The 27223-nt window shown below is 36.5% G+C and overlaps 2 protein-coding genes across 2 annotated transcripts; both read right to left on the reverse strand.

The window, feature by feature from the left end:
* LOC18050934 (plant UBX domain-containing protein 4) lies at nucleotides 1-2473 on the reverse strand. Its single transcript, XM_006447560.2, has 4 exons — nucleotides 1948-2473; nucleotides 992-1271; nucleotides 602-700; nucleotides 1-514 (listed from the first exon to the last, which is right to left on the reverse strand). The coding sequence occupies exons 1-4, from the start codon at nucleotides 2430-2432 to the stop codon at nucleotides 155-157; spliced, it is 1224 nt and encodes a 407-aa protein (XP_006447623.1). The 5' UTR covers nucleotides 2433-2473; the 3' UTR covers nucleotides 1-154.
* A 13779-nt stretch (nucleotides 2474-16252) lies between these two features.
* On the reverse strand, nucleotides 16253-19933 carry LOC18050936 (pyrophosphate--fructose 6-phosphate 1-phosphotransferase subunit beta). Its single transcript, XM_024191306.1, has 16 exons — nucleotides 19674-19933; nucleotides 19379-19543; nucleotides 19148-19269; nucleotides 19014-19067; nucleotides 18765-18871; nucleotides 18555-18660; nucleotides 18345-18408; nucleotides 18142-18230; nucleotides 17820-17951; nucleotides 17553-17723; nucleotides 17334-17449; nucleotides 17115-17226; nucleotides 16938-17022; nucleotides 16800-16844; nucleotides 16640-16708; nucleotides 16253-16506 (listed from the first exon to the last, which is right to left on the reverse strand). Exons 1-16 carry the CDS (start codon nucleotides 19843-19845, stop codon nucleotides 16412-16414), a joined length of 1704 nt encoding a protein of 567 aa, XP_024047074.1. The 5' UTR covers nucleotides 19846-19933; the 3' UTR covers nucleotides 16253-16411.
* Between the last annotated feature and the right edge of the window lie 7290 nt (nucleotides 19934-27223).

Below are 27223 nucleotides of genomic sequence, written 5' to 3' on the forward strand. Positions count from 1 at the left end.
TTCTCTCTAAAAAATAAAACTAAAAATTAAAAAGAAAAAACCACGGACACTGAATCTTTACCTCAACAAACAGAAATCCAAATCAAACTCTGAGATTTTTTCTGTATAATAAATATTAAATTAAGCAAGTACTACTTGGAAGCTGACTAAGTAACTACAGTTTCTGGATAACCACTGAGTTAGCAATGCCAGCTTGCTCTACAGTCTGGTCTAGATCGGTGAGTTGCTTTGGAGGGAACCCCATTGCCTGTAGTTGGTAGTTTCTTGCACTGCCGGGTCTTGATGCATCAATGAATCTGTGAATATCTCTGATAGTATGGTGGTGGTTGAAGCGAGCAACCATGCGAGTACCATCTGCTAACCTCAGCTGGACAGAGGTAGTCGGTAAAGTTGCATCCACAACTAGACCAGATGATGGTGATGGAGCAGTGTTTAAGGCAGCAGAGGCAGGAGAGTCACTGCCACCCAAAGTTCTCCCTACACCCTGGAATGCAGATCGGCGCTTCGGTGGTTCCTACATGAAACAGTGGAGTTAAGTAGTGTTGATGCAAGATGGAAACACGAGAACAAATATTCAGAAATGAAGGGAGCAAAGGCGAACAGAGTAGTCCTCCTCTCGCTTATTGATGAGTTCAACATGCACACGAGTTTTCTTATCAGCTGGTTCAAGCTCCCTTGGGCACTCGGACCTCATGATGCTCTGCATTGAGATGCAACCAATACATAAGTATAACACATCTGTATAAGTAAAAGAGAGAACCTACCCAGTCCCCATAACAACATCCAATTAGGAAGCCAGGTTTTGAGAAATCTCAGTAAATCGTTATTCCCTCCTACAGTAGGTACAATTCCTTTTCATTTTGGAAGTTGAATGTGAAGGTCAGGTTGCAACTCAACTCTTGTAATACAACTAGCATAGCACAAGCAATTTTCACAGTGACAATGATAGCAAAATCATGAAAGTAAGGGAAATATTATTGTCAAATACTACCTCCAAAAAGGAAGCATTTGCAGGATCATCCATCCCCCGCAATGGACCATCATCTACAGTGAACCCATTCCTCCAAAAAGTGATGTTGTGTGAGACATTTTCAGGCGGAGGAGCTGGAGCAGATGATACTGTCTCTCCAGAGAGTAACCTTGCTGTTCCAGTGAAGGCTTTTGAGCTTGATGATGCTCGAAGGTCAGGCCTTTCTACAGCTGATTGTCTAGCTTGATTGAAAATTTCATCCACTTGATTTCCTTTGGTAGGATCTTGGACCAGCATCCCGCTGCAACCATAATAAAAGTAAAATTTAAAAATAGTTACTTTTAGATGAAGAAAAGTAGAAAACCCCAATAAAATTTTTAAATCTAGTGTTAGAAAAGGGTTGAATTAATGAACAGTTCAAAAAAATAAGCCATCAAATTTATCATGCAATGTGAATACTTGGTACCATATGCCCCCAATTGCATTTCATAAATGGATTATGAGTGTCTGTGGATATATAAGTTCTCAGGCAAATATGATTAATCAGATTTCGAAGAAAGTTTCCATGTATTAAATAACAATCTTCTCAACTTTGTTTCCACTCTTCAGCGGAAAAATCAAGATAAGTTATCAACGTAGATGTCAACATACAAATTTCAGCCATTAAATGAAATCGAACAAACTAAAAAATCCAGAAAAGATTATCACATTTTTCATTAACCCTCGTATAAGCTAGACATTAAGCTCAAGGGTTCATATAAGTATCATACAATTACAGAAAATTTAGCCATTCCCATTAGAGAAAAAAAAACGAATATAATTATTAATAATCAACCACATTCATTAATTAATCATAACTAAGCAGTTAAAACTGCTGATCATATGAAAAAAATTCTTAATTCTCATGGAATTAAAGCAGAATGAAAATTAAAAAATTTTCCCTTTTTTTTTTTATATTTAAAACATTTTAATTATACCTCTTCTCACCACCAGTATAATACTGCTGCGGCTCGTCGTCGTCGTCATCGCTATCGGCCCCACCAGGAGGAGTCCTATTCAGATCAGCAAGAGTCCGAATGCCCCCACGTGATGTCCCAGTCGCCGCCTTCTTATCCTCCTTCTTCCCCGGTCGGCTTCGGGAACGCAGCTCGTACGGATCGCGAGCCGCAGCAGGTGATGGCGACCGAGACCGGGACGGGGAACGAGACAAAGACGCAGACGGAGAGGTCGAGGGGGAGTTTGAAAGCGATGGGGAGTTAACGGCAGGGAGAGTAGCGACCGATTGAGACGCTTCGGGGGAGGCAGTGGCAGCTGCGGCGTTGTCTAGAAAAGTCGAAACGGCGGCGTCTAGATTCCACTGATGAGACTCCAAGAAGAAGAGAGCTTCGTCTTTGGTGGATGATGTGATCTCCACGAAAGAATTGATTAAAGAAGAGTTAGCTTCTGCTGTTGGTTTCTCCATTGATCCGATTCGTTTTCGATTTTTCGATTCGCTGAGGACGATGTCCGATCGATCGGTTTATATATGTATCTGTTTACTTGGTATTGCGGGTTACGTCAAACGACGTCGTTTCCAGAAACAGTAGAACAGATATTGTTATTATTATTTTATATACGAGCGTCTTGTGCCGTCGGAGTTTAGTCCCAATACAATACTAGTATGACATTGATTAGGGGTGGATAAAAAAATCGTAGTGTTAAAAAAATCGAATCGAATTGATAGTTTTTTTTAATTCGGTTCGATTTTTATTTTTTAAAAAAATTAAATATACTGTTTGTAAAAAAAATCAAAATGTTGGTTCGGTATTCGGTTCACTTAGCTGAACCGAAAAACCGAATTATTTTTTGATTTTATTCAAATCAAACATGTGTTAATAATTTTATTCAAATCAAACATGATTTTATTCAAATCAAACATGTGTTATTTCTCTTTATAACATTATGATTATGTTTATATAGATGGAATATTAGAGTTTGGTTATGTATTTTGAAATTTTAATATTTCATATTTTGGGAGTATCTTATTAATAATTAGTAAGATATTAGTGATAAAATGTGTTTTGAATACTTTGCATTTATTGTTAATATTTGTAATAAAATTAGGATAAATTAATTGTTGAAATTTTTTTTACATTCATGAGGCCCAATGGACTAAAAAATTAAAAATTCAAAATAAGCCCAATAGGCCCAGAACCGAAAAAACCGAACCGAACCGATCCGAAAAGAACCGTTTGAGTTCGGTTCTTATTCGGTTCTTTTTATAAAATAACCGATTTAAATCGGTTCTACTTAATTTCGAACCGAACCGAACCGTAGCCACCCCTAACGTTGACTACACTACCTCTACAAGAAAATAATCATAATTTAGGGACTATAATATTTTGAGCGCGGATATTTATGCCGGGTCAAACTCCAGGTCAAATTTCAAAACTGACTGAAACGACACCGTTTTGTATATTGATTTTTTTTTTTCATTTGCTATGAACGACGACGTTTGGCTTGGATAAACATCAACAGAACTTAATTGCTTCTTCTTCTTTGTTCTTCTTCTCCTCATTTCACGAGACAGCCACGTTTCACCAGCAACTCAACTGCTCAACCACAACCCAACTGCAGATCGTCTTGCCGCAGCCTCTGCATCATTATCATTTACCAAGCCCTGGAGTCTGGGCCACTTTCCCAGGAAAACTGGCAGTCATTTTTTTTTTTGGCTCCACGATGCCACCTTTTTTTTTTCCCTCCAAAATGATGGTTTGTGTCAATTATTACAATTGTCAGCATCATTTGAATGTGAAACTTTTGGGATTTGATCACTAGTCACTCCTTTTGACTAATTTAATTAACACGCAAGAATCAACAATGTTATCAACACGCAAGAATCAATCTTCTATCAGGGACGATGCCAAAAATCAATCTTCCAAGGACAATGTCGAAACTTGTCCAAGTTGAAGCCGCTGATGTTTGCCTGATTAAGGGTTCTGCAGCAACGAAGTGGAAGAAGCAATTGGGTTAAGAAAATGAAGAGGAAGGAAGAAGCAGTGTTCTGTTTTTTTTTTCACTTTATACAAGGCAAAATGACATCGTTTCACAACAAGTCAGGACAAAAAATAAAAGCACTGAAACGATGCCGTTTTAGTTGTTTCGGGGTTTGACTCGGGGCAAACATCATTTTCCTAATATTTTTCATTTACAAATAAAAAGAATTTTCTCAACTGATAAGAAAGAAAAAAGCTTTTGTATTCCATGAGATAATTATTTTTCAAAATGTTTAATTCAATATGAAAAATAAGCCCATTTCTGATTTCCTCACTTCAATTCAATATAATGGATATAGTTGATTATTACATTAGATTAAGATGGTAATTAAAGTTTTGATAATCGACCAAGTTCATAAAATTAAAAGTATATAGGAAAACAAGTTTATGATAGTATATATATGTTAGAGCAATGATATAGCCACAAATTCTTGTACAAATTTATTTTGTACAAACTGATGTGACATTAATTCATTGGTTGAATTAAAAATCTCTTGGTCCACATGATTTATTTCTATTATTTTATATTTTCATTCAACCAATGAATTAATGCCACATCAATTTGTACAAGAGTTTGTAGCTGTATCAACACTCATATATGTTAACAATATTGTTTACATCAAAGCTAGTAATCTAAAAGGTTGTAAACAAGTGTTGAGGGGAGTGAGGTTTCATTGTGAACCTCCATAAGGCATAGATGGTTCATGAGTAAGGAATAAACTATACTTTGCGGAAAATGGTAAACAAACAAATGAATGAAAGAAGGATGACAAAAACAGCAGCCAATGTTGTCGTTTCATGCGTTTCTTTTTCCAATTTTTTTTGTGTGGTTGACAACAGATAATAAATAAGTTAAGAAAATGGAAACAAATAATGAAATATTTTCTGATAAAGGAAACCAGATTCACTCGTTCCTTAACACTCACTCCGTCCTCCCTTTCTTCACTCGTTCCTCAACACTCACTTCGTCCCCTCCATTTCCTTTCTCCACTCATGCCAGTCACCAACCAACGCTCTAAACAGTATCATTTCTCGTCCTCAACGCTTGCTAACAATCGATCTACAATGGAGCCGCCACCAGTAGAACAAATGCCATAACATTGCAGCCAGAGTTGCCACCACCACATCGACCTATAACGGAGCCGATAGAGTCACTACTACCACGCCAACACTATCAACGTGAAGGTCCCATTTAACTCTCTCTGTCTTTCATAATCAATTTTTTGTCAAATAATTAAAAATAATAATATTTTTTATTTGAATTATGTGATATATTTAATTTGTGATATGATAGTTGTGTGAAAGGAATAATGATAATTATGTAAAAAAAAATTAATTACGTGATTTGTGATAATTTTTGTCTGATAAGTTGATTTGGGAAATATTTGGCTCTGAAATGCACTAAATTTTTGCATGATATTTGATTTGAATAGTCGTTTTTCATTTTGCATAATGTTTAATTTAAATGCCGATATTGATCAATTTATACATATTAAGAAATAATTGGTGATTATTTGTTTTGTTTATATTTTTGCTTTTATCTTTATTATTCAAAATTTGTTATTTCTTTAAAATGTTAATAAGATGCTCCTATAGTGTCCTTGGTTTTTCTTGTTTAGTATGTTGTTAATGAGTTTTATGTTATTGTTATTGTAAGGAATGTTGGAAATGATTGAACTACATTCAATTCTTCTCTCTGCATTTGCTACCCAACACGATTGTGTGAAGTGTCCAAGTGTAGTTTTGTATTGTTCCTTAGCCTTCACTTAAGTGAATTGCCCATGCTATACATTTATAGCTTAGAGGTTAGTAACGGTTGTAAGCCGGAATATATGCACGCCATTGTATGATTCACACCATTAAATGAAGAGGATAGTTACTGAACTTTTCACTCTAGCAGTTCTATATTAAGAAGATCATGAGATGCATGCTTAGAAATTTAAATTTATTACTAATGTTAAGGAACACAATTCTATAGTTCAATATTCCTGTCAAGTTAGCTCTTACTAAGCATTTTGCATATAATTAGGAATGCAAGTATTAATTTGGGCATATAATATTTGATCTGAATTTTTCAATGAAGAAACCAAATTCCTACTCAAATTTGTTATGTTGTTTTTAAAGGATGAAAGTCGGTCATATATAATTCTTGGCCTGAATGCCAAAAATAGGTAAATGGATTCAAAGGGAATGCTTAGGCCCCGTTCGGTACCCTTTTTCAAGCCATGTTTTCGTTTTCATTTTTATAATACACACATAAAACATGTTCGGTGGATTTTTTTCACAAAACAAATTACAAAACACAAAATCCGGATTCATTATTATAACTACACAACTAAAAACAAGTTAAACGTGTTCTCCAAATTTTACAGACTAAACCTAAAAATGAATTAAAAAACAACAAAAAAATCGTGACCCTGCAGCCCTCACTTTTCTCTTTACTGCAGCCCTCACTCTCAATCCAGTTCACTGCAGCTCCCTCTTTCCCCTCAATTTTCTCAATCCAGTTGCAGCAAATCTGCACTCTCTCCCTCCCCTTATCTTCATCCAACATCTTTCTCTCCCGATCCACTCTCTCTTGGTCGCTCTTGGTGTGCTAGCCACTGCCGCTGCTCTTTCTCTGCCGTAACCGTTGCTGCTCCGACTCCGTCTAGCTGCTGCTACTCCGACTCCGTCCAGTTGCTACTACTGCGTCTCCATCCAGCTACTGCTACTTCGTCTTTGCTCTCTCGGATCTGCACTTGCTCTCTCGGATCTTCGTCTACTGCTGCTTCGTTGTTGCTCACTCGGATTTGTCACTTGCCGCTATTTATTTTGTTTATGAGCTGAAATTTTTTAGAGATGATTTGAGTGATTTTTAAAGCTTCTGGAAATTTTTGAGGTTGTTCATATGTAGTGACAAATTTTGGCCAACCTACTAGGATTTTTCCTCATTTATTTTAGAGATTAAATCTATTAAAACAAACAATTGCTTGTGAGAATTCTTTTATACAGATGCTTAATTCAAGCTTATTGGTTTATTAAAGGGATCTCAAACAAATAGGAGATGTTGAATGTGAAATTATAATGCATATTTGACGAAATGGCAAATGTTTTAATTTTTATTCAATTATTTTGTCATCTCACTTTAGTTTCTCTAAGAAAATATGGTAAAAATTACCCTATAAAATAAGGAATTGGTCATGACTGGTGATAGAACTCGTGGGTTGAATAGGTTCCGAAACCCCCTTCTTTTTTTTGTTCAGCTAATTAATTGTTTTTAATACGATGATATTGTAGATTAATAGCATGTACTGAAACTAGAGTATTGTAGATTAATCGTATTGGGGGTTATTACATTACTGAAAATTGAGTGGGGGATTAATAGCATGTACTGAAAATTGTTTGTTTATATCTAAAAATTTAATAGCAGTGTTTTTAATTTGATTAATATTTGATATATGTTTTATTTTTTATTTTTTCGGGTACCATTCAGTTTTTAATGTATGACATTTTGCTGAAATATGTATATGTTATGTTGAATTTGATCATTATTTGATATGTGTTATTTTTTCTAATTTTTCAAGATATGGATTCACATGATGTTGATGTTGAGGATAAGGCTGATTGGTCTAGTCGGATCGAAACCGTTTTTATTCGTATTGTACATGACCATGTTAAAAAGGGTGATTTACAAACATCAACTTTCACTAAGAAAATTTGGAACACTATAAGTGATGAGTTGTTAGAACAATGCCAAAAAAGATTCAATGTAGGGCAACTTAAGTCCAAGTTTAATAGGTTGCGCAAAACACATCGAGAGTTTTCTGACTTAGTAGCTCATGCTGGGTTTGGTTGGGATCCTGTTTCAAATACGGTCACAGCATCGGAAGCTGTTTGGGCTGAATATATTAAGGTAAAACTATATTTGTAGTATATTAAATAGTTTCGTATAAAATTAAAATATTATTTTTTGGTTTTATACACTTATTTTTTTCCACAGAGAGTGCCTGGAGTGAAGCCATATCGTTAAAAAGAATTAGAGCACTATCAAACCTTAGGGGAGATATTCAACACCACCACAGCTTCTGGCCATTTACGTTTTTCCTCTAGCCAAGTTCCATTGTCCTCGGATGAGGATCGTGAATTGGAAGAAAATTTTCTTGGTCATGGAGTTCATGTTGATATTGAGGATGATGATTCAATGGAACCTCTTTCCGAGACTAGGACAAAAAAAAGACATCGTCGGCCAGTTACAACTTCAACTGACCGTGGTAAAAAAAATAAGAGTGAGTTCGACAGTTACTTTAAAATGGCTAGTTCAGTGATGAATGCTAGAATGAAGATGGTTAAATGCAAAAGTACGGAGTCAACTTCTCAATGTATTGAAGAGTGGTCTATTGAAGAGTGTATTGAAGCTGTGGAGAAATTGGGAGATATTGATGGAGATACATACAACAAATTGATGGATAAGCTAGTGCCCAGTATTGAGTGGAGAAAAACTTTTTTGAGCATGCCTGAGCATAGGAAAAAATATTGGTTAACTAGTTTATAGTTTGTTTTTTAAAATGTAATGTGTTTAACTTAGATTTTATTGGTTGTGAACCGTGTGCTTGTTCATTTTATGGTTTGAACTTTGTAGTACTTTTATTTGTCGAACTTTATGTTATTTTTATGAGATGAGATGTAATTGTTTAACTTTATTTTATTTTGGTGAATTGAACTTTCTAATGTTTTTATTTATTTATTTGGCACAATATTTTTAGATGGTGAATGATTTTGTATTTGTGTGTTTATTTAATTTTTTTTTTGGATCAATTATCATATACTTGAGATATAAATTATGATTTTTTTTTAATCAGAGTAGAAAAATGAACAACAACAACAACAATGAAGATGATGATATTGATAGTTTAACAGATATTGAGGAAGAGGTTTTATAGGTAGCTATTGCTATAAAAATTTATGAGAAACAACAGCGTGCTATTAAAAGGCAAGTGTATACAGGACAATTATCTGGTATTGAATTTGTTGAAGAATTGTTAAATGGTCATCCGGATAGGATGTATAATATGTTTCGAATGGATAAGGAAGTTTTTATTCGGTTATGCTATACACTTGAACATCTACAGTTATTAGAGAATGACAAGGAGGCTGTAGCAATGTTTGTATCAAGGAGGCTGTAGCAATGTACTTGTATGTATTGTCCCATGGTGCTGTTGTGCGGGTTGTATTTGAGCGTTTTCAACGTTCAGGGGATACTGTGTTTACACACTTTAAGCGTGTGTTAAAAGCACTTTGTCAATTGGCAAATCACATTATAAAACCAAAACCTCAAGGGGAAACGCCATCAAAGATTAGAAACAATCCAATTTTTTTTCCATATTTTGAGGTAAGAAATTCAATACATGTTACTTCAATGTTTATGTGACATTAACATTTCATATTTTCACAGAAGTGTATCGGTGCAATTGATGGAACCCACATTGCTGCATGGTCACCAGCACATAAACAGATATCATATCGAGATAGAAAGACTCAGGTGACTCAAAATATCATGTGTGCATGTTCTTTTGACATGATGTTCACATTTGTATATACTGGCTGGGAAGGTACCGCCAATGACTCAAGAGTGTTTATGGATGCCTTAAATAGACCAGAATCTGGGTTTCCACGTCTGGACGAAGGTAAGAATATTGAGATTTTTATATATGTGTGTGTGTGTGTGTGTGTGTGTGTGTGTGTTAATATCTTTGGCCTTTATTTTTTAATTAAGTTATGTTTTATTGTTTCTATATTTTAGGATATTACTACGTTGTGGATTCTGGATACATAAATATGAAAGGATTTTTGACACCATATAGAGGTGAGAGATATCATTTACGTGATTATAGAGGATCAGGTCGAGCACCTAGAGGTCCCCAAGAATTGTTTAATTATAGACATTCATCATTGCGTAATGTAATTGAGCGATGTTTTGGTGTTTTAAAAGCGCGATTTTCAATTTTAAAGGATATGCATAATTATAGTTTACGTAAGCAACGTCTAATTCCAATTGCGTGTTGCGCTTTACATAACTTTATTCGACCAGAAAATGCAAGTGATAGGTTATTTGGGGATTTTGATGTGCAAGATTTGGTTACCAACGTAAAAGGAGACACTAGTAGGCCACTTACTAATATTGATTTATCTCCAACAAGTGTCGCCGAGATGAGTGTTACAAGAGATAGAATTGCAGCTTCTATGTGGCATGATTATATACGTAATGTATAATGTCTATCATGTATTTTTTTTATAATTATTTTGTTTAAATCATGTGTTGTAATATATATCTTAATTATGATGTAAAAACAATGACAATGTAATTTTTTTTAATTAATGTTAATTCTAAAACTTTATCATTATGTAAATTTTTTATAATTATTTTGTTTTAAATTATTATGTTGTATTTTTCGGATCGCCGTTATCTAGATGTCGGCTCGCCGTTAGTGTCCAGAGACTAATCTTCAATTTTGTTCGATGTCGGATCGCCGTTATCTATATGTCGGATCACCGTTAGTGTCCAGAGACTACTCTTCAATTCTGTTCGATGTCGGATCGCCGTTATCTAGATGTCGGATCGCCGTTAGTGTCCAGAGACTAATCTTCAATTCTGTTCTATGTCGGCAATCCGTTATCTAGATGTCGGATCGCTGTTAGTGTCCAGAGACTAATCTTCAATTCTGTTAGATGTCGGTGAGCCGTTATCAAGATGTTGGATCGCCGTTTTATACAGTAACTGCTACAGTAACTATTTTGTAAAATTTTATTTTGACCCCAAAACTTTATAAAACTTATCGATTAGGTCCATTTTTAGGATTTTAAGCAATACTTGTTATTATCAAAAATCTCAAAGCTTTTTCAATTGAAACCATTAACATGAGAATAACCAAAAATATTTTCATAGAATATATAATAAAGCCTTTATAAAGTGAGAATGATGATTTAAAAGTATATGAAAATTATTTTGAGCTTTTAAAAGATTAATAATAAATCTTAATCAAATTTGTTATCATTAAAATCAATAATAAAGAAATATTTATGTTAACAGTAAATGCTTAATAGTAAAAACTGTTTTTGAAAAAAGTATTACTGAACGCATATTCTCTGTTTTTATCATTTTCAACTGTGTCTACCGAACGCATGTTACTGTTTTCAGTTTTAAAATACAGGATACAAAAAATAATACCAGACGCATACTTAAATTCGAAATACAGCAACTGCAAAACACCATTTTCATTTTCATTTTTATTCTCAGAAAATCAAAATTCAAAAACAATACCAAACGAGCCCTTATCAATCTTATAAATCTTTGTTAGATGTCGAAACAACATACAATGAGTACAAACAAATGCATGAAAAATTGCTAGAGACATCTAATACATTAGAAACTACAAAATCTATCGTGGAAACACGTGAAAAGAGGGTGCAAACTAAAGTGCCTACATGCGACAAAGCTGTACAAACTGATAAAGTCAGAAATGATTCCAGTATTCTGCCTATTTAATCCATTGTCTATTGTATTTTAGGAATAATCATTGCTATATGTATTTTGCATAAATAAAGAGATTGTACCCCTTGTTATGTATGAATTACGATATTTAAACAAAATGATTGTTATGTATGAATTGAAATGTTTAACTGTGGGAAGAAGGGGCATTTCCCTCTGGACCCTATACATTTCTAGAGATATTATTTGTATCAAAAGAAACAACAATAAGGAAATGACTGATAAATATTGATTCCACCGAATTGGGATCAGTACATAGGTACCTAATCAAATAATAAAATATATGTAAAATCCATCTAAAAAATTTTAAAACTAAAATTTAACTAAATAATTCTTACATTGTAGTAGCCTATAATGTCGTATTGGTTGAGATTTTCATGAACAATACTTCCTTCTCGTAGCGTCTACATATGGTCAATCTTTAGGGATGACAATGGAAAGGGGAGGGGACCAACATCCCCGTACCCATCCCCGATGTTTTGCATATGTCCCCATCCCCTCCCCGTCTCCGTCATAATTGTTTGAGGGGATCCTCGTCCCCTCCCCGAATAATAACAGGGGATCTCTGAAGGTCCCCGACCCCCGAATAACTTATATCTTTTTAGTTTTCGAACTTAATTTAATCATATTGACCTAAAAAATATGAAATAAAATGAGAATAATCGTGAATGAGCCTTATTTCATTCTACTCCTTCAAATTTTTGGTATATATAATATTTAAATAATAATTTTCAAAACAAAATTCAAATAATGTCATTTTATACAATATTGATGTGATTGTTGTCCATGAGTAATGATACCTGCTGATAACTGACTATAGCGCAACAAAGCTGCATGTGCGGCTGTTAGTTGACATTGCGATGAGCTAGGCTACTCGGCCATTGACAACCCGGTGTACTACTAGGATATAATGAGATGAAGACGAGTTGGATGTTTGCTACTGCGCGAATAATTTGGAAAGGATGGGCAAGACTGTAAGAGAGTGATTTACTATTTGATTTGTGAGTTATAGGCTTGTGTGATTGTGTGCTTTTGGTTGTAATTAAGTCTAAATTATATTAAATATTCTATATTAACTAATATTTATATTATTTGTATAAATATTTTGATATTTTTATTTACACCAATATTTAATATTTTAAAATTTAAAATTTATTCATTAATAGTTATAGAAAAATAAAATAAAAAAAATTAAATAAAGATTAAAAATAGGGAAATAGGGGAAATAGGGAAATAGTGAGAGGATGGGGATTCTACTTCATCTCCGTCCCTTGCCGAATAAGAAATTGAGTATAAAATCGTCCCCATACCCTCCCCAAATAGGAAAAATTCCTAAGGATTCCCGTCCCTGTGGGGATTTCTGCCATCTCTATCAATCTTATACTTAGTTCCATATCCTCGAAATAAAAGAAAAAAATTAAAATAAAAATTCACAAAACTTACCGTGGCCATGCTGCTCTCCTATATGGAGATTTCATTAGGCACATGATAAAACGATGGAGCATTTTCTTGTAAATCCTGTAAGATTATTAAACACAATTAAACTAAAACCAAATGAATTAGAAAATATATATTTGTATTTAAACAAACCTTATTTTTTTATGCAACCTTGTTCTTTTGAATAGATTTCTTACGAATTGTAGATTTTTTCCTTAAGTAAGGTGGATGACCTTTATGACGTGTCATTGCTGGATAATTCAGTACAAGTTGACCATTGTTCCTGCTATAACTTACTTCACCAGTAACGGTTCTTTCCACACTTTCACTGTGAATTTGCTTGTTGCTTATACAACTTGCTCCACCAATAATAGTTTTTTCCACACTTGCACAACGAATTTGCTTGAGCAAATTATTCATTGCTTTCTCAATCCAATCCAATACCATTTTGTAACTATTTTCATCATCATAAGCTGTGTGCAACCTCACTGAAAGCACTACAAAGTTTTTCATATCTGTCTTGCTAGATGGACAAATTTTGCACACCATATCTAACTTTCACCTTACTATAACATCTCCTCACATCTTTCCTCTGCCTTGATAAAATGTATATTTCTAGAAGTAATTCAACAGAGTTACATATCAGCACTGCAAGGGCATGTCTATAAAGAATCCCCCTAAATTGGAACTTTGAACAAATACAATTAACTTCACACTTATCTTCTTCGAAAATAACCTCAAAGATTTTTTTCTTACCTTGCCCGTGTGATTCACTTATTTTATATATTGATCCCACAGAGTTCGGTATATCATAATACATCAGTGCCGTTAATTCTTTTTGGAATTCTTTAAACTTAGAAATGGTGTACACCTCTTCAACTTGCTTCTTCATTTTATATCTTGTTGCACATGATGTCCTTTCACTAAAACACTTAGCATCTGCTTGATATTCTAATTCAACTTTCCTTCTCAATGCATTTTCATATTGCTTCACAAACTACTTCAGATTTGTTTTTAAGTTAACAAACCCATTAAAAAATGCATTCATACTTTCACTTCGCTAAGTAGTTGACATTCCAGCCCAATAACAATCTTTCAAATAGCATGGAATCAAATGATGCCTCTCATCACATTTAAACTTCCTCGAATGCAGTAGAACTCAGTGAATCATAAACAACAAAAAGCAGTAAAGAAATAATATCTTCACATTCTTTAAAGACCTCTAACTTCTTAGGTACCTTATTCATTATGTGCTATAAACATCACTGATGCCTAGTAGGAGGAAAAATATTTTCAATTGCCTTTTGCATTGCCTTGTCTTGGTCTGTAATGATACCAAATGGATGAGAATCAGACATGCATGATAGTCACGCCTCAAATAAGCATGTAAATGTCTCCGTATCCTCACGTGAAATCAATCCGCATCCTAACAAAATAGATTGGCTATGGTGATTAACTCCGAAAAAGGGAGCGAATGACATGTTATACTTGTTGGTTAGATATGTAGTGTCAAATGTGATGACGTCTCCAAAATATTTATAAGTTGCCCTACTCCTCGGATATGCCCAAAATACATTCTTTAATCAATCTTGCTCATCCAAATCAATGCTTTAAAAAAAAAAAAAAACCCTTACATTCACTTGCTTTTTCTAGAAGTACTTTAAAAGCACCATAGCGTCTCCTTCTGCAAGTTGTAATTGCCTTGTTTTGTCAACAAAATTTCTGCAATCTTTTTCTAAGAATGAGACATTTTCATGCCCACCAGCTTCAACAACAATATAATGAAATTTTGGGCAATTTTAATTCCCGCACAATCATTCATTTGAATTAGTTTTTTAGCACTTGCACTAATTCTGTGATTGTAAGGGAAATACCTAATTTTGTCTGGATTCAATCCATGGTTGTGTTGAAAATTTAAACTTTGAAAAACCCATTTTCCATCTTCATTTAGACAACTTTCAATTTTCGCATCACAACCATTTTTCACATTAGGTTTTGACTTCAATACATTAGCATATTTACTTTCTGACTTGTCGCTACGACTACATACAAATTATGCATATTTGACAATCCCATCAGTCCCTTTCTTAGTAGTTCAAACCTTCACAAAAAATCTCTCTTATTTACCATAGACTTTGTAAAATGCAAACATTTCTTCATGACTATCAAATAACATTCCAAGAGTTTGCTCATTTTTTTGCACAATTTCAACTGCATTGTTGGCTCCTATTTCTTGTAAATCTTTAAATGCATGCTCATTTTTCAAATTCTCCATTTCTACAAAATAATTAACATTTGTATTAAGAATAAGTAATTAAAAAATTTTATAACATTTTTGTCCAGTAACAAAAAATCCTAACAATTTAAATATATAAAATACATCCAATTTTTTTTATAAATTTATTCCAATATTTCCAATAATTTAAATTAAATATATAAAACACATCCATAAATTTTTATTATTTATTCCATTATTTCCAGCAATTTAAATTAAAAAATCATTAAATATATAAAACACATCCAGAAATTGTTATAAACTTAATCCATTACTTTCTAACAATTTAAATTAAAAAATCCTAACAATTTAAATATATAAAATGCACGCATCCAGGAATTTTTACAAATTTAATCCATCACTTTCTAACAATTTAATTGAAAAAAATTCTAACAATTTAAATATTTCGAACACAACCAAAACTAATTTTATTTGAATGTAATGGGAAAGTGAAAGTTATCCAGCTACAATTTCATCAACATTGTTGGCATGGTCTTTGACACCAAATTTAGATCTTTGAATGCAGATCTCCGGGATAATGGCTGCTGGTTTTATTTCATTTTTCTTCTATTAATGCAAATGCAGATATGAGTTCGGCTTCATCGGGTTTAGGGATAATGACGCTTTTTGCCTTTTACCATTACTTTCTTATTTTAATGTTTCGTTTTCGTTACTTTTATGTTTATTTTTCATTATTTTATATTTTCTTTTTATTATTTTAATTTTTTAAACGAAAAAAAGGAATAGAAGTAAGATTCATGGAAACTGCAGTGCCCGCTACCCTTTCTACCGTCCCTTTGTTCATTTAGCACTACTGATACTTTGCAAAGAAGTGTAAATGGGGTTATGAATTTACCTAACCACTCAAAAAATTTCAAATTTTGACAAGAAACAAGAGAAGACAGGCGAAGATTAATCTGCAAATTTTTCCAGTTGAATCACAAATGGCTATATATAGATAGTCATAAAAGAGACTAAGAGATGCCGATCAAGTAAATAAGCTAAAATTTTAACAACCTGTATCCTTATTTTCCTTGCCAATTTTCATGTAATTAAGCAAAACTGTAAAATTTGCCAGTGAATAAATATTAGATCCATGCTGCATGCACACTCTCAAAATAGTCTAGAGCTGCACCGGGAATTAATGAACTGGAAATAAACGGAATTCATTTATTCAACTTTGCTTGAGCGGGCGGTCCAAGTTCCAGCTTTAGAGTGTGATTGATATCATTTGCATTTGGGCCAACAAATTGAATTGGTCCTGATGAACACAAAGGCAACATATCATCAAGACATTAATGATAAAATTTTTTGAAAAAGGAAAAAAATAGCTAACTGGTGTACTTTGCAGTATCACTGGAGAAAGAGTGCATGCTCAAAAGAAATTTATATACCTGGACTGACATAGAGATTCTTGATTGTCCAGTCCTCACGCAAAGATGCAAATGTCTTAAATGGTATACCTGACATTTCACAAATACAGCAAAAATTAAGTAAATTCACTGCTTCAAGAAACCAAGGCAAAATGAAGAGGTTAAATATTCAAGATGCTACCTTCAAGTTCCACCATTGCCTTCTTAATCACAGGCTTGAACTTCCCTGAAAGAGTTATAAGAAAAAAAAACAGAGTTGATAAATGAAGAACAAAAGTCCAGAGACCAGAGTGACTCCTGCATTAATAGGAATAGCTACCATGTCTACGCTCGACATCCATTAAAGATGTCAATGCTGTTCCTCCCACTGTCCATTCTTCAACAGGCTCACCCAGATTTCCCACCTGTGATTTGACGCCGAGGTTTTGAAAACATAAGACAATATCACAAACAAAGTCGCAATGAAAGGGGGAACTTCAATGGAAATAATACTAACGGAAGAAATCAATCCAGTCTTTCCAGCATGGAGGAGAGCTGCAGCAGCATAACCTAATGCATAGCAGTAATTTGCATCGAAGTTTGTGGGCAAACCGCATCTGCCCTCATAACTGCTCGGTCAAAATCAAGTATAATGTGAGTTCTCTATGCAATGAATGTAAAACATCAAGAGACAGCTGATTCAAGATTAATTTTGAAGAAACAATATGTTGGTTACCCAAAGAAGTGGGACTGTCCATTGAACTGCCCTTTATATGCACCCTTCTGCTTCATTTTATTCAATTCAGTTTCTACCATTTGAATAAGCATTTTTTCTGTTTCAATCTTGGCAACCTACACATGTGACACAAACATGTTATAACAAAAATAGAATTAAAGTACGATGAATTATGACAAACAGGTATAGGATAAAGCTGTCATAAGCCAAAAAAAAAACCTGCACATTCCCATGCGGATCTCTTTCAAGCAATAGTTGCTCCTGAATTGCTTTAGGGAACAACTCAAATAGCTCCTGAGATTGACTTTTGAGTTTCTTTTTCCACGCCCCATCTTGATCAACACCATCATGGGCTAATATTTCATTGAGTTCTGCAATAAGTTGTTGTACCTGCAAGTTGCGGGGCAAAACAAGCAATGTGATAGTTTAAGCTTCAACTTCCACGCGGTAACGGAAAAAATATAGCTTCTGCTGTCTCATATATACCTCAGGAATGAAGTCGATCAGGCCTTCTGGTATAAGTATGACGCCATAATTGTAACCAGCTTCTGACCTTTTGCAGATTATATCTGTTATATAATCTGTAACATTCTTCAGTGTCTGCTTCTTGGCAGCAACCTTCATCAAAGCAAAATGCTGATAGTGTTTACAGAAGTTGGTGCAGAAAGCCAGCCAACAGAATTGTTATATGAGTAACTTAGCTCTGAATTTTAGGGTTCGTGTAGTCTTTTTGACAAGCACTACCTATGTACTTACAACAGGCAAGTATTCAAACAAATTGAAATCGACATAGGATATCAGAACGCACCTCTTCCCCAATAATTGTAATATTCGGATGAGTTTGCAAAGCGCACTCCAATGTTATATGAGAAGCTGCACGGCCCATAAGCCTTACAACTGCAGAAACAGATATAATTAGGAAGAAGAGCAATGGTATTGCTATTCTTACATGGACTGAACAAAATGTAACTACTAAAGCAAATTCGAGAAATCTGTATCCAGAGAGCTTACAGTGGTAGTATTTTCCAGTTGAGCGAGCATCTGTCATAACATTTCCTATCATTTCTGAAAATATCTGAATTTTTGAAGCCGGATAGACCATGAACATCATGAACCATGAAAATAATTGTTAAATCTACCCATATTGATATAGAATGAAACGAGGATCTGCATTAAGCTCACTTTGTTTCAGATAATAAAAAGTAAAAATAAAACCAGCACCTTGCATGCAGTGTCAAATCCAAAACTTGTAGGGACCTCTTTGCACTTGAGATCGCCGTCAATGGTTTTTGGGCATCCAATAACTCGTGTTTTCATATCCTTACTCCTGACCAAAGTTTCAAGCAGTGAATCATATCGTGTTAACAGAACCTCATGAGATTACAGAACATGCAGATACATAGTCTTGAGGTTAAGCACAAGTGTATGAACCTAAAGTTTTCAGCAAGCAGACAAGCATTTGTGTTGGAGTCATCCCCACCAATTACGACTAGCCCATCCAAATCAAGCTTCTTTGCTGTTTCTTCAGCTTGCTTAAACTAAACATCATGAGCACACAAGATTAGATATATACCTGCAATCAATTATTGCCATGTCTTTCGGCTCATGTCCTTCATAACAATTTGACGACAGACCAAAATGGTAGACAAGAACAATTGTAAATAAACAGAGTGCACCAACCTGTTCTGGGGTTTCAATTTTGTCTCTGCCACTGCAAATCATATCAAAGCCACCCTGCCAATGGAGTGCATAGAAGATCTTTATTATAAAAGAATTCATAAAGCAATAATATAAGCACTGATCAAAATCCTGACCTGGTTTCTATAAGGATAGATGTACTCAGTAGAAAGCTCAACATATTTACACTTCATGATTCCTGCTGGACCGCCCTTAAACCCGTAAAGCTTGCTTCCGTTTGTGCGTTCCTGTAAATAATCTAAAAGCCAAAAAAAAAAAAAAAGGCAAAAAACAATAGATCTTCAAAATTACCCTTTTAAATATAAATGTACATAGAAATTAAAAACAAAAAAAACAAAAGCCTCTACCGAAAATTCCAGAGATGACATTGTGTCCCCCAGGAGCCTGGCCTCCAGACAGGACAACTCCGATCTTCAAACTCTTGTTCTCCATGGAACATGCCTTGGGATCACACTCCACCAGTCTTGCAGACGGCTGTCCGAATAATTTGGGAAACAACTTCTTTATCTCCTCTGCAATCACGTACAATGAGAAAATATACAACCAATATTAACACTTTTCACGTAAAAAAAAAGGCGCACATGTCTGCAACTCACATGTCTGCATTATATATATATATATATGAGATAAGGGGGACAATACCGGGGTTGCCGGAGGCGGAGCTAGGAGCGCCATCGACGACGTTAAAGGTTTTCTTGAGGACAGAAAGGAGGGGGAGGGAGACGTTCAATCTGCTGGTTTGTAGTTCACTGTAAACAGAAGCAAGGCGACCGGGTCCATCCTTTTTGACGGTGGGGGCGTTGGTGTTTGACATTATCGACGTGATGAAGAGACAGCGGCTGATAATGAATAGAGAGTGATTAAAACACACTCAGAGCAAGAGAGATCAGAGACGGCTGTTAGTGTTTTTTTCTTCTTCTTTTTTTCTTTTTCGGTGGTTTGGTTTTTGTAGAGCGTTCGTTAAGGAAAAGGGGCAAAATCGACATTGCAGTCTCCTCCCATATCGGAGTCGATTTGGATGGTTTGGTTAGGCTGTGAGTTCATGAACGTATCGAGTTCGAAAGGACGGCGTCGTTTTGGGTTGGGACCTGGATTCAAAAGGTAGTAGTGTACAAGAGCAGTCCAAATTTATAAGAATTTTACGGGTTAACCAACTGTATAAATAGAATAAATTTTAGTTGCGAATATATTTTAAAATTTTATAAATGATTGCGCGTTGCATGACATGATATTTCTTATTTTGTGGGGACTTCATTATATTAATGCATTAGAAATATTTATTGTACGGTGAAGTATGTGTTCACATTTCAGAAAGTTTTGTCTTTTGTTTTGTACAATACATAATTAGAACTAGCTAACTGAGTTAACTTAGATGAAAATTAAATATGTATATTAATTTATCACTTATTTTATATTAAAAACTATATTTACATTAATGGTAAATTAATGAAAATTATTAAATTATATGTATGAAATGTCATTTACATGTTCATTACATAGATGATATTGAGTAAAGGTAAATGGAACATGTAAGTCATGTTGTTTATATATTTAATACATGGATGGTGTCACCACCGTGAGTCATGGGGGCCAACTGCTGTGGCTTGGCTTGGGGCCTTGTGCCAAGTCTTGGCAGCATATGGGTGTGCTTGTGGTGAGCACAAAAACAAGGCATGGCTGGCTCGTTGGCTTGGGCGCGGCAGCAAGGCGCACGTTGTGGCATGGGCGCAAGAGCTGCGTGGGTGACGTACGCAGCAACTCGCAAGACTGAGGCGCAGTGGGCGCGCGGGCATGGGGAGAAGTGGGCGCACAGGCGTGAGGCCAAGGGGCACGTGGGTGCGAGGCACTGAGGCGCTCGAACATGAGGCGCACAGGCACAAAGTGCCGGGACGCGCAGACGCAGGGCACAGCAGCGTGCGAGCGAGCATGGCATGGAGCTCGCGAGCGTGGTGCTCAGAAGCGCGAGTCAGTTGCTGGATTGTGTGGGCAGTTGTAAGATTGTGGCTTAGTGGCGGGCCAGAGTGCACGCCAATGTGTAGTGATGTGTGGCATGCATGTGGGGGCCGAGTTATGCGAAAATGAGAGGCATTGTGCGTGGATTGTGGGCGGATAGTGACTACGAGACGTGGAGCATGGTTGGCCGTGATTCTCCAAGAGGTGGGCTTAAAATCAAGCATGAGTGGGAGACATGGCCTTCGAACGCTAGAAATAAGGAAATGTGGAAAGTGGGTAGCGACAATTAAGCCCCACAACTTCCTTATTTCGAGACTTATGGGTAGCGGTTGCCTTGTTCTTTAGGGGAGTGGAGATGTGCTCCCTTGTACATGCTTAGTGGGTGCGTAAAAACTTGGGGAGGGATTTGAGGTGGCGTGTGGGTGGCGCGCCGCCTAGCCTTAGCAAGTGGGGGTGTCACTTGCAAACCATGCATATAGATAGTGATGGGGTGTATGTGAGGGTGCCTGAGTTTTGTTCAGCATTGTGTCCTTGTGCATACATTACTTGAGTTATTTGTGAATCTTTTCTTTTTGTGGAACAGAAAAGTTGGGGGCTGGTGCCTCCGTAAAAACCAATACTTGTGTTTGGTGTTTGTGTACGTGGTTATTTTTTATGTTGGCAAGAAATTGCTCTTGCGTAACCTCCTTTGTGCGAGTGCTGACGCGCTTCCTAAAAATTGCTTATGTTGGGTTTTTGGGTTGGCTGGCTAAGTAGAGTCTTAGCGCCATCACGCGAGTTGCCACACGTATTTTAAAAAAGCTCGGTGACAATTTGGTATCAGAGCATGGTTTGCTCTGTTTTCAAAGGAAGCTTTAAGGTCAGAATAGGCTCGACAAATCAGTTTGTGGATGACTGATTGTGTAGTTTCGGGGTGAAACTATTTTGCAAGTGTATAGTTGTGTAATTTCAGAGAAAGTCACAACGGCAGAAACCAACATGACTGGGGAGTCAACAAAGGATAGATTGGTGCATTTGGAGACCATCGTGGGCACTTTATAGCCAGAACTAGAGAGTTTGGCGAAGAACACAGAAATTAACTCCATTGAGATGGCGGGTGTGAAACAGACTTGTGCGGAGTTTGTGGGCGAGTTTTCAGACAAGCCGAATAAAGTCATGGAGGATGTTGCTGCACTGGTAGAGGTATTGAAATGCAACATTAGAGATCTTGAAAAAGTGATGGGTTTACTGAAACGGGCAGTAAGCAACACTCCACGTGAAGAAAAGGGACCTTCGAAAGTAAAGGTGCCCGAACCAAAAGCTTACAACGAAACTCGGAATGCCAAGGAGTTAGAGAATTTTCTGTAGGATATGGAGCAGTATTTTTGAGCTACTCATGTGCCCGAAGCGGAGCGGGTCACCATTACCAGCATGTACCTTAAGGGGGATGCAAAATTGTGGTGGCGGAGCAGACTTCAAGAAAAGACACGGAAGTATAGCGACCAGTAATCGAGACATGGGACATGCTCAAACGAGAGCTGAAAGGTCAGTTCTTACCAGGTAATGCTAGTTGGCTCACGAGGGAGAGCTTGAAGAGCTTAAGCATACCAGTTCAGTGAAGGATTACATCAAGAAATTTAGTTCGTTGATGCTCAACATCAAGAACATGGTAGATGAAGACAAACTCTTTAACTTCATTTCGGGTTTACAGCCGTGGGCGCAAACGGAGTTGTAGAGGAAAGCTATGAGGGATATACCGACGACGATAGCAGCTGCCGACGGCTTGGTTGACTTCAGATTCGTGAATGTTTCTTCTTCTTAATCAAAGAAGTCTAAGGAGGGCAAGAAGAGCCATTCTTCGCGTGATGGTGGGAAAAAGAACAATGGCCAGAGCAAAACCAAGCAAGGAAATCCGCAAGGGAAAAAGAGTTCGGGGTGCTTCATTTGCGATGGACCACATCGGACCAAAGAGTGTCCGAAGCGCGAGAAACTGAACACTTTCGTGAAAGAGACTGAAGGGGAGTCTTTAAAACTTTCGGAGTCCGAAGTGGCAGCAAAGCGCATGAACCCGTTACAATTGCTGAACAACACAGAAGTTGAGGTGGAGGAAGAGCCTATGAGTAATGAGGAGCTATCGAGCATCCTCAGGGGCGAATTGTACTAAGGGGAATTGATGTATGCGAAGGTAAAGTTGAATGGAGTGGAGGTGAGGGCGATGATTGATACGGGGGCAACAACAAATCTTGTAGAGGCGAATTTGGTACCACGCATTGGGCTGCAAGTTGCCTGAGCCAATCTCGTTGTGGGTCTCACTTCACACCACAAAGTGGTTCCGAACGGCGTAGCTATGGCCAACCTGAGTGTGGGAACTTGGGTACGAGACACATCATTCGTGGTGATGGCTATGTCGAGGTATGACATGATCTTAGGAATGGAATTCCTGTACAGTGCCGAGGTACGTGTACATCCTCAATTATCTTGGATTTGGATTGGAGGCATGGAGGAGCCTTGTATGGTCGAATGCAAATACTTGAATTCGAATAGGCTGGAGACATCACTTCCAGCTACAAATCGTGGTTTAGTTGGAGGGGATTCAGCGATGATGTCGTTGGTTAAAGAGCGCGTTCAAATTGCGGAGAAGCTTGACGAGTATACCATGATTCTACAGGATTTATGGCTAGAGAGTCACAAGGGCCTTAACTAAACAAGTTGCCGGATGAAGACGCGAACCAAGATGAAGGGGAATTGGAAGCTAAGTCCCTAACGGAGGGTTCCAGTTGCTGGAAGACTCATGACAGTGAGAATGAGGGAATCATTCAAAGTGGTACCGATTGTGGTGAGTTCTTGCTGAACAAGGGTAGTTGCGGGTGCTTTCGCAAGGAAGCGTGGGGCTTAAGGCATTGCAAGTCAGTAAGCGGGGTTCCAGTGATAACTTCACAGTGGAAAGTTTGGCTCGTGTTAGTGTTGTTTGGGGTAGTAGCACTGTTCCCTGTTTATGGATGCGCATGTAAGAGTCATTAGTATCATGTGTTGGGCAAGGAATTGCGAGGCAGCAGGCTAGAGCAGAGAGGAGCATGTGTGGCTGCCGAATCCGTGGATACTTCAGGTATCCTCGACTACAAAGCAGCAATGATGGGGCTTTGTTACAGAGTCTGCGGTGTATACAAGTAAGGGCTTGGGCAGGCACAAAGACTTGATAGAAGTCAAGAGGGAACAATCGGCAGCGAAAGAGACATTCTCGGAGAGAATGGCCGGTAGGAGTGTCACTGACACGGAGTCATTGCTTGGGGGAAAGATGATTCCACACGGGCAGAACATCCGAGGGACCAAGGGATGGTGCAGCGGATGAGTGGTGAGCCCAACATTGGCACGCATGTGTGTGTCAAAGAGAATGAAGCATTGATGTTGGTGATTTTTTTATCAAATGTTATTGATGCCAATGTACAAGTGTACACAACAAGTAATAAATTGATAAATATTCAAGATCGTCTCCACAGATGCTACAGCAATCACAATAGTGCAATCTACCTTTATACGGAGATGAACAAATGTAAAGTTGGTTACTATTGAAATTGATAATTGTGAGAGAATAAAATAAAACAAAGCAGTGATGAAATAAATTAAATAAAGATGCGTCGAAGAATCAAATGAGAATAAGGTAGTTGAATGATCAAACTCTCTTTATGGGCTGACTGCTTTTCATCAAGTTAACATCAGTTGCTACAACAATTTTTATAGCACTGGGCAGAATTATTTTGCATCCTCAGCTGTCGCATATTGGAATTCTCATACCCTTAAGTATCTTAGCAATGACTAATTACTATTCTACCTACAACATGGCACTATGAACATCCATTCTCTCCGCCCTACAAGGTGAATATCTATGTCTAGTTTATCACAAATCTTAACTTCAAGTAAGGCCCTTATGCGATTCAAGATAAACTTAATCCTGGAAACTTAAATTAAAATCAAGTATTACTCTAATAATATCCACTAAGACATGCCATTTTGCGGCTCCTTCACTTGAACTATTAAATGGGTGGTCAACCGAAATAACAGTTATAATAATAACTACTAGAGTAAAATACTATATTAATTATATAGCAACTTATAAGAACAATCAAGAACCCATTAGATTGTTTGTCACTCAACTACAAGCAAGTTTAGTTCATATTCTGAAAGAGAAAAATAAACAGCAACATATTGGTCACGAAATACATTGGTTTAATTAAAGAGTGAAGAAAGAATAAGTGAAGAACGATAGATAGTGAATCCTAATAACTCTGCTGGATTTTTTAATGATGCGGCCTCGGTTCCCTTGATTTATGATCTTCTTCTTTTCTTTCTCTCCAATTTTCCCAATGATAATTCCTTGCCACCGTTTTATGTGATGCGTGCCTCTTTTTATAACTGAAAACTAGAATAAACAAAGGCTTCGGGAGTACATGAGTCAAATTAGGAAAGTGCATATTGCAATTCTGCAGCTAACCCGCGCTAAGTTTTCTCCATTGGTATTCCAGGATTGCTACAACAATGGTCGCTCCAGCAACGGCTATAACATTGTACTGTTCCCGGTTGTGTTTCACTTCTTTTGTGGCCATATTCTTTCTTCTTCTTGCTAGCCTAATATCTCAGCATCCCTTGATGGATTATAAACTTTTGAAAACATACAATTATGCACATGTTTCGAGCACAAATTACTTTAAATCAAGCAAAACTTATTAAGACTAAATTAAAATAGATGTTTATGCAAAACATAACCAAAATGCAATAAAAACACATCTTTTACTCTCTAAGTGGTCTTGATTTAAGTCTAGAATTGCTGTAATAACTCTCATTTCATAGAGTTATCAATTGGCTTTGATATGGCTTTGTGTGGAGGAGGTTAAGGCCGACGAGGATGTCGTGCGTTTTAGGTGGGGGAGGTTTGTCACCAGTGTGAGTCATGGCAAAACGGACATCACTTTTGAACCCAGGACGGTCGAAAACCTTAGGAGGAGCATAAAAGGAAAAATGGCACTGTTCACTGTATACGTTACTGTTCACGACACTGTTCACATAGACGGACCGATGACGTGGCATTGACTGATGAGGTGTCACGATCCTGTTGGACTAAAATTCTTATATACTGTTGATGGTGACGTGGAAGCATATCAGTGGACGAAAAATCTCACATACGGTGCATGCATCACACAGGATTATTTTCAACCAAACCGCGTTACTGTTCAAAGTCGGGTCAAACCGTGTTACTGTTCATCCGCGTGGTCAAACCGTGGACTGTTGACTGATGACGTGGCGCAATCCTGAGCGTCCAAACTGTTTTTAATCCGATAGCCATGATTTACTCTATGTATCTATAAAAAGAGGGCCTCTCCCCCCTAATTTGATATCTCTGAATCCATTTTTGGGATCCATTTTCTGTAATTCCTTCTCCATCTTGTATTTTCTTCGTATTTTAATAAATTCTCATTTTGCCCCTAGTTCAACTATGAGTGACTAATTTTCTTTCAAGTTTGGGTTGAAAGTGAAGTCTCAACATGTGTCATAGGCTTAATTTGGTAAATTTATTTTCTCTTCCCCTCTAGTTTTTGTGGATGATTTGACTTTTCGTCGACAAATAATAATAGTCTTGTCTAGATACCGCCTTGGTTACACCGGCTCTCTAGTATAAGGTTATTATTATTTGGCACGATAAGCCCTTAGCACCATATTGTTTAGAGCGTGGTTCATGAGGTGTGGATTCCCCCCTCATGATTTAATTGGCATTAATACGGATTATTTACCCATGATGCATGTTGATACGAATCTAGATACCCAAGTACGTCATTTCAATAGATTTCTCTTCAATTTATTCTCGTCATTGCAAGTCCAATTTTAGAATTTATTATTGTCATTTCAATTCTAATTTTAGGATAATTTAAATCACTTCCACCACAATTCCAACCACCCATTTACAAAATTAATTCTACATATAATTAAAATCCACCTCCTCGTGGGATCGACACTCGTCACCATTGATCTATATTACAATAGATTCGTGCGCTTGCGAGTTCATTAAAATTTGCACAACAAGTTTTTGGTGCCGTTGCCGGGGAGGTAAGTACTTTTAATTCATAGAATTAATTTTTGTGAATAATTTCTTTTATTTGTTTTCTTGTATTTTTATTATTATTATTAAAAAAAGTGAATCTACATTTAAAGGTTAGTATTTCTTTCCTTTTTCTCTTCTTTAAAATTCTGTAATTAAATTTTCTATTTAT

This window comes from Citrus clementina, unplaced genomic scaffold, assembly GCF_000493195.1.
Source record: "Citrus clementina cultivar Clemenules unplaced genomic scaffold, Citrus_clementina_v1.0 scaffold_2, whole genome shotgun sequence".
Classification (NCBI taxonomy): domain Eukaryota; kingdom Viridiplantae; phylum Streptophyta; class Magnoliopsida; order Sapindales; family Rutaceae; genus Citrus; species Citrus x clementina.

Excerpts from the sequence above, each read along its gene's own strand:
- LOC18050934 (XM_006447560.2), bottom strand. The coding sequence starts at position 2,432 with ATGGAGAAACCAACAGCAGAAGCTAACTCTTCTTTAATCAATTCTTTC. Across the intron at positions 1,272-1,947 it reads TATACTGGTGGTGAGAAGAG|CGGGATGCTGGTCCAAGATC; the intron begins GTATAATTAAAA and ends TTATGGTTGCAG. Across the intron at positions 515-601 it reads AGCGAGAGGAGGACTACTCT|GAACCACCGAAGCGCCGATC; the intron begins GTTCGCCTTTGC and ends TGTTTCATGTAG.
- LOC18050936 (XM_024191306.1), bottom strand. The coding sequence starts at position 19,845 with ATGTCAAACACCAACGCCCCCACCGTCAAAAAGGATGGACCCGGTCGC. Across the intron at positions 18,872-19,013 it reads AAATTGAAACCCCAGAACAG|TTTAAGCAAGCTGAAGAAAC; the intron begins GTTGGTGCACTC and ends CATGATGTTTAG. Across the intron at positions 16,507-16,639 it reads GAATCTCTATGTCAGTCCAG|GACCAATTCAATTTGTTGGC; the intron begins GTATATAAATTT and ends TGTGTTCATCAG.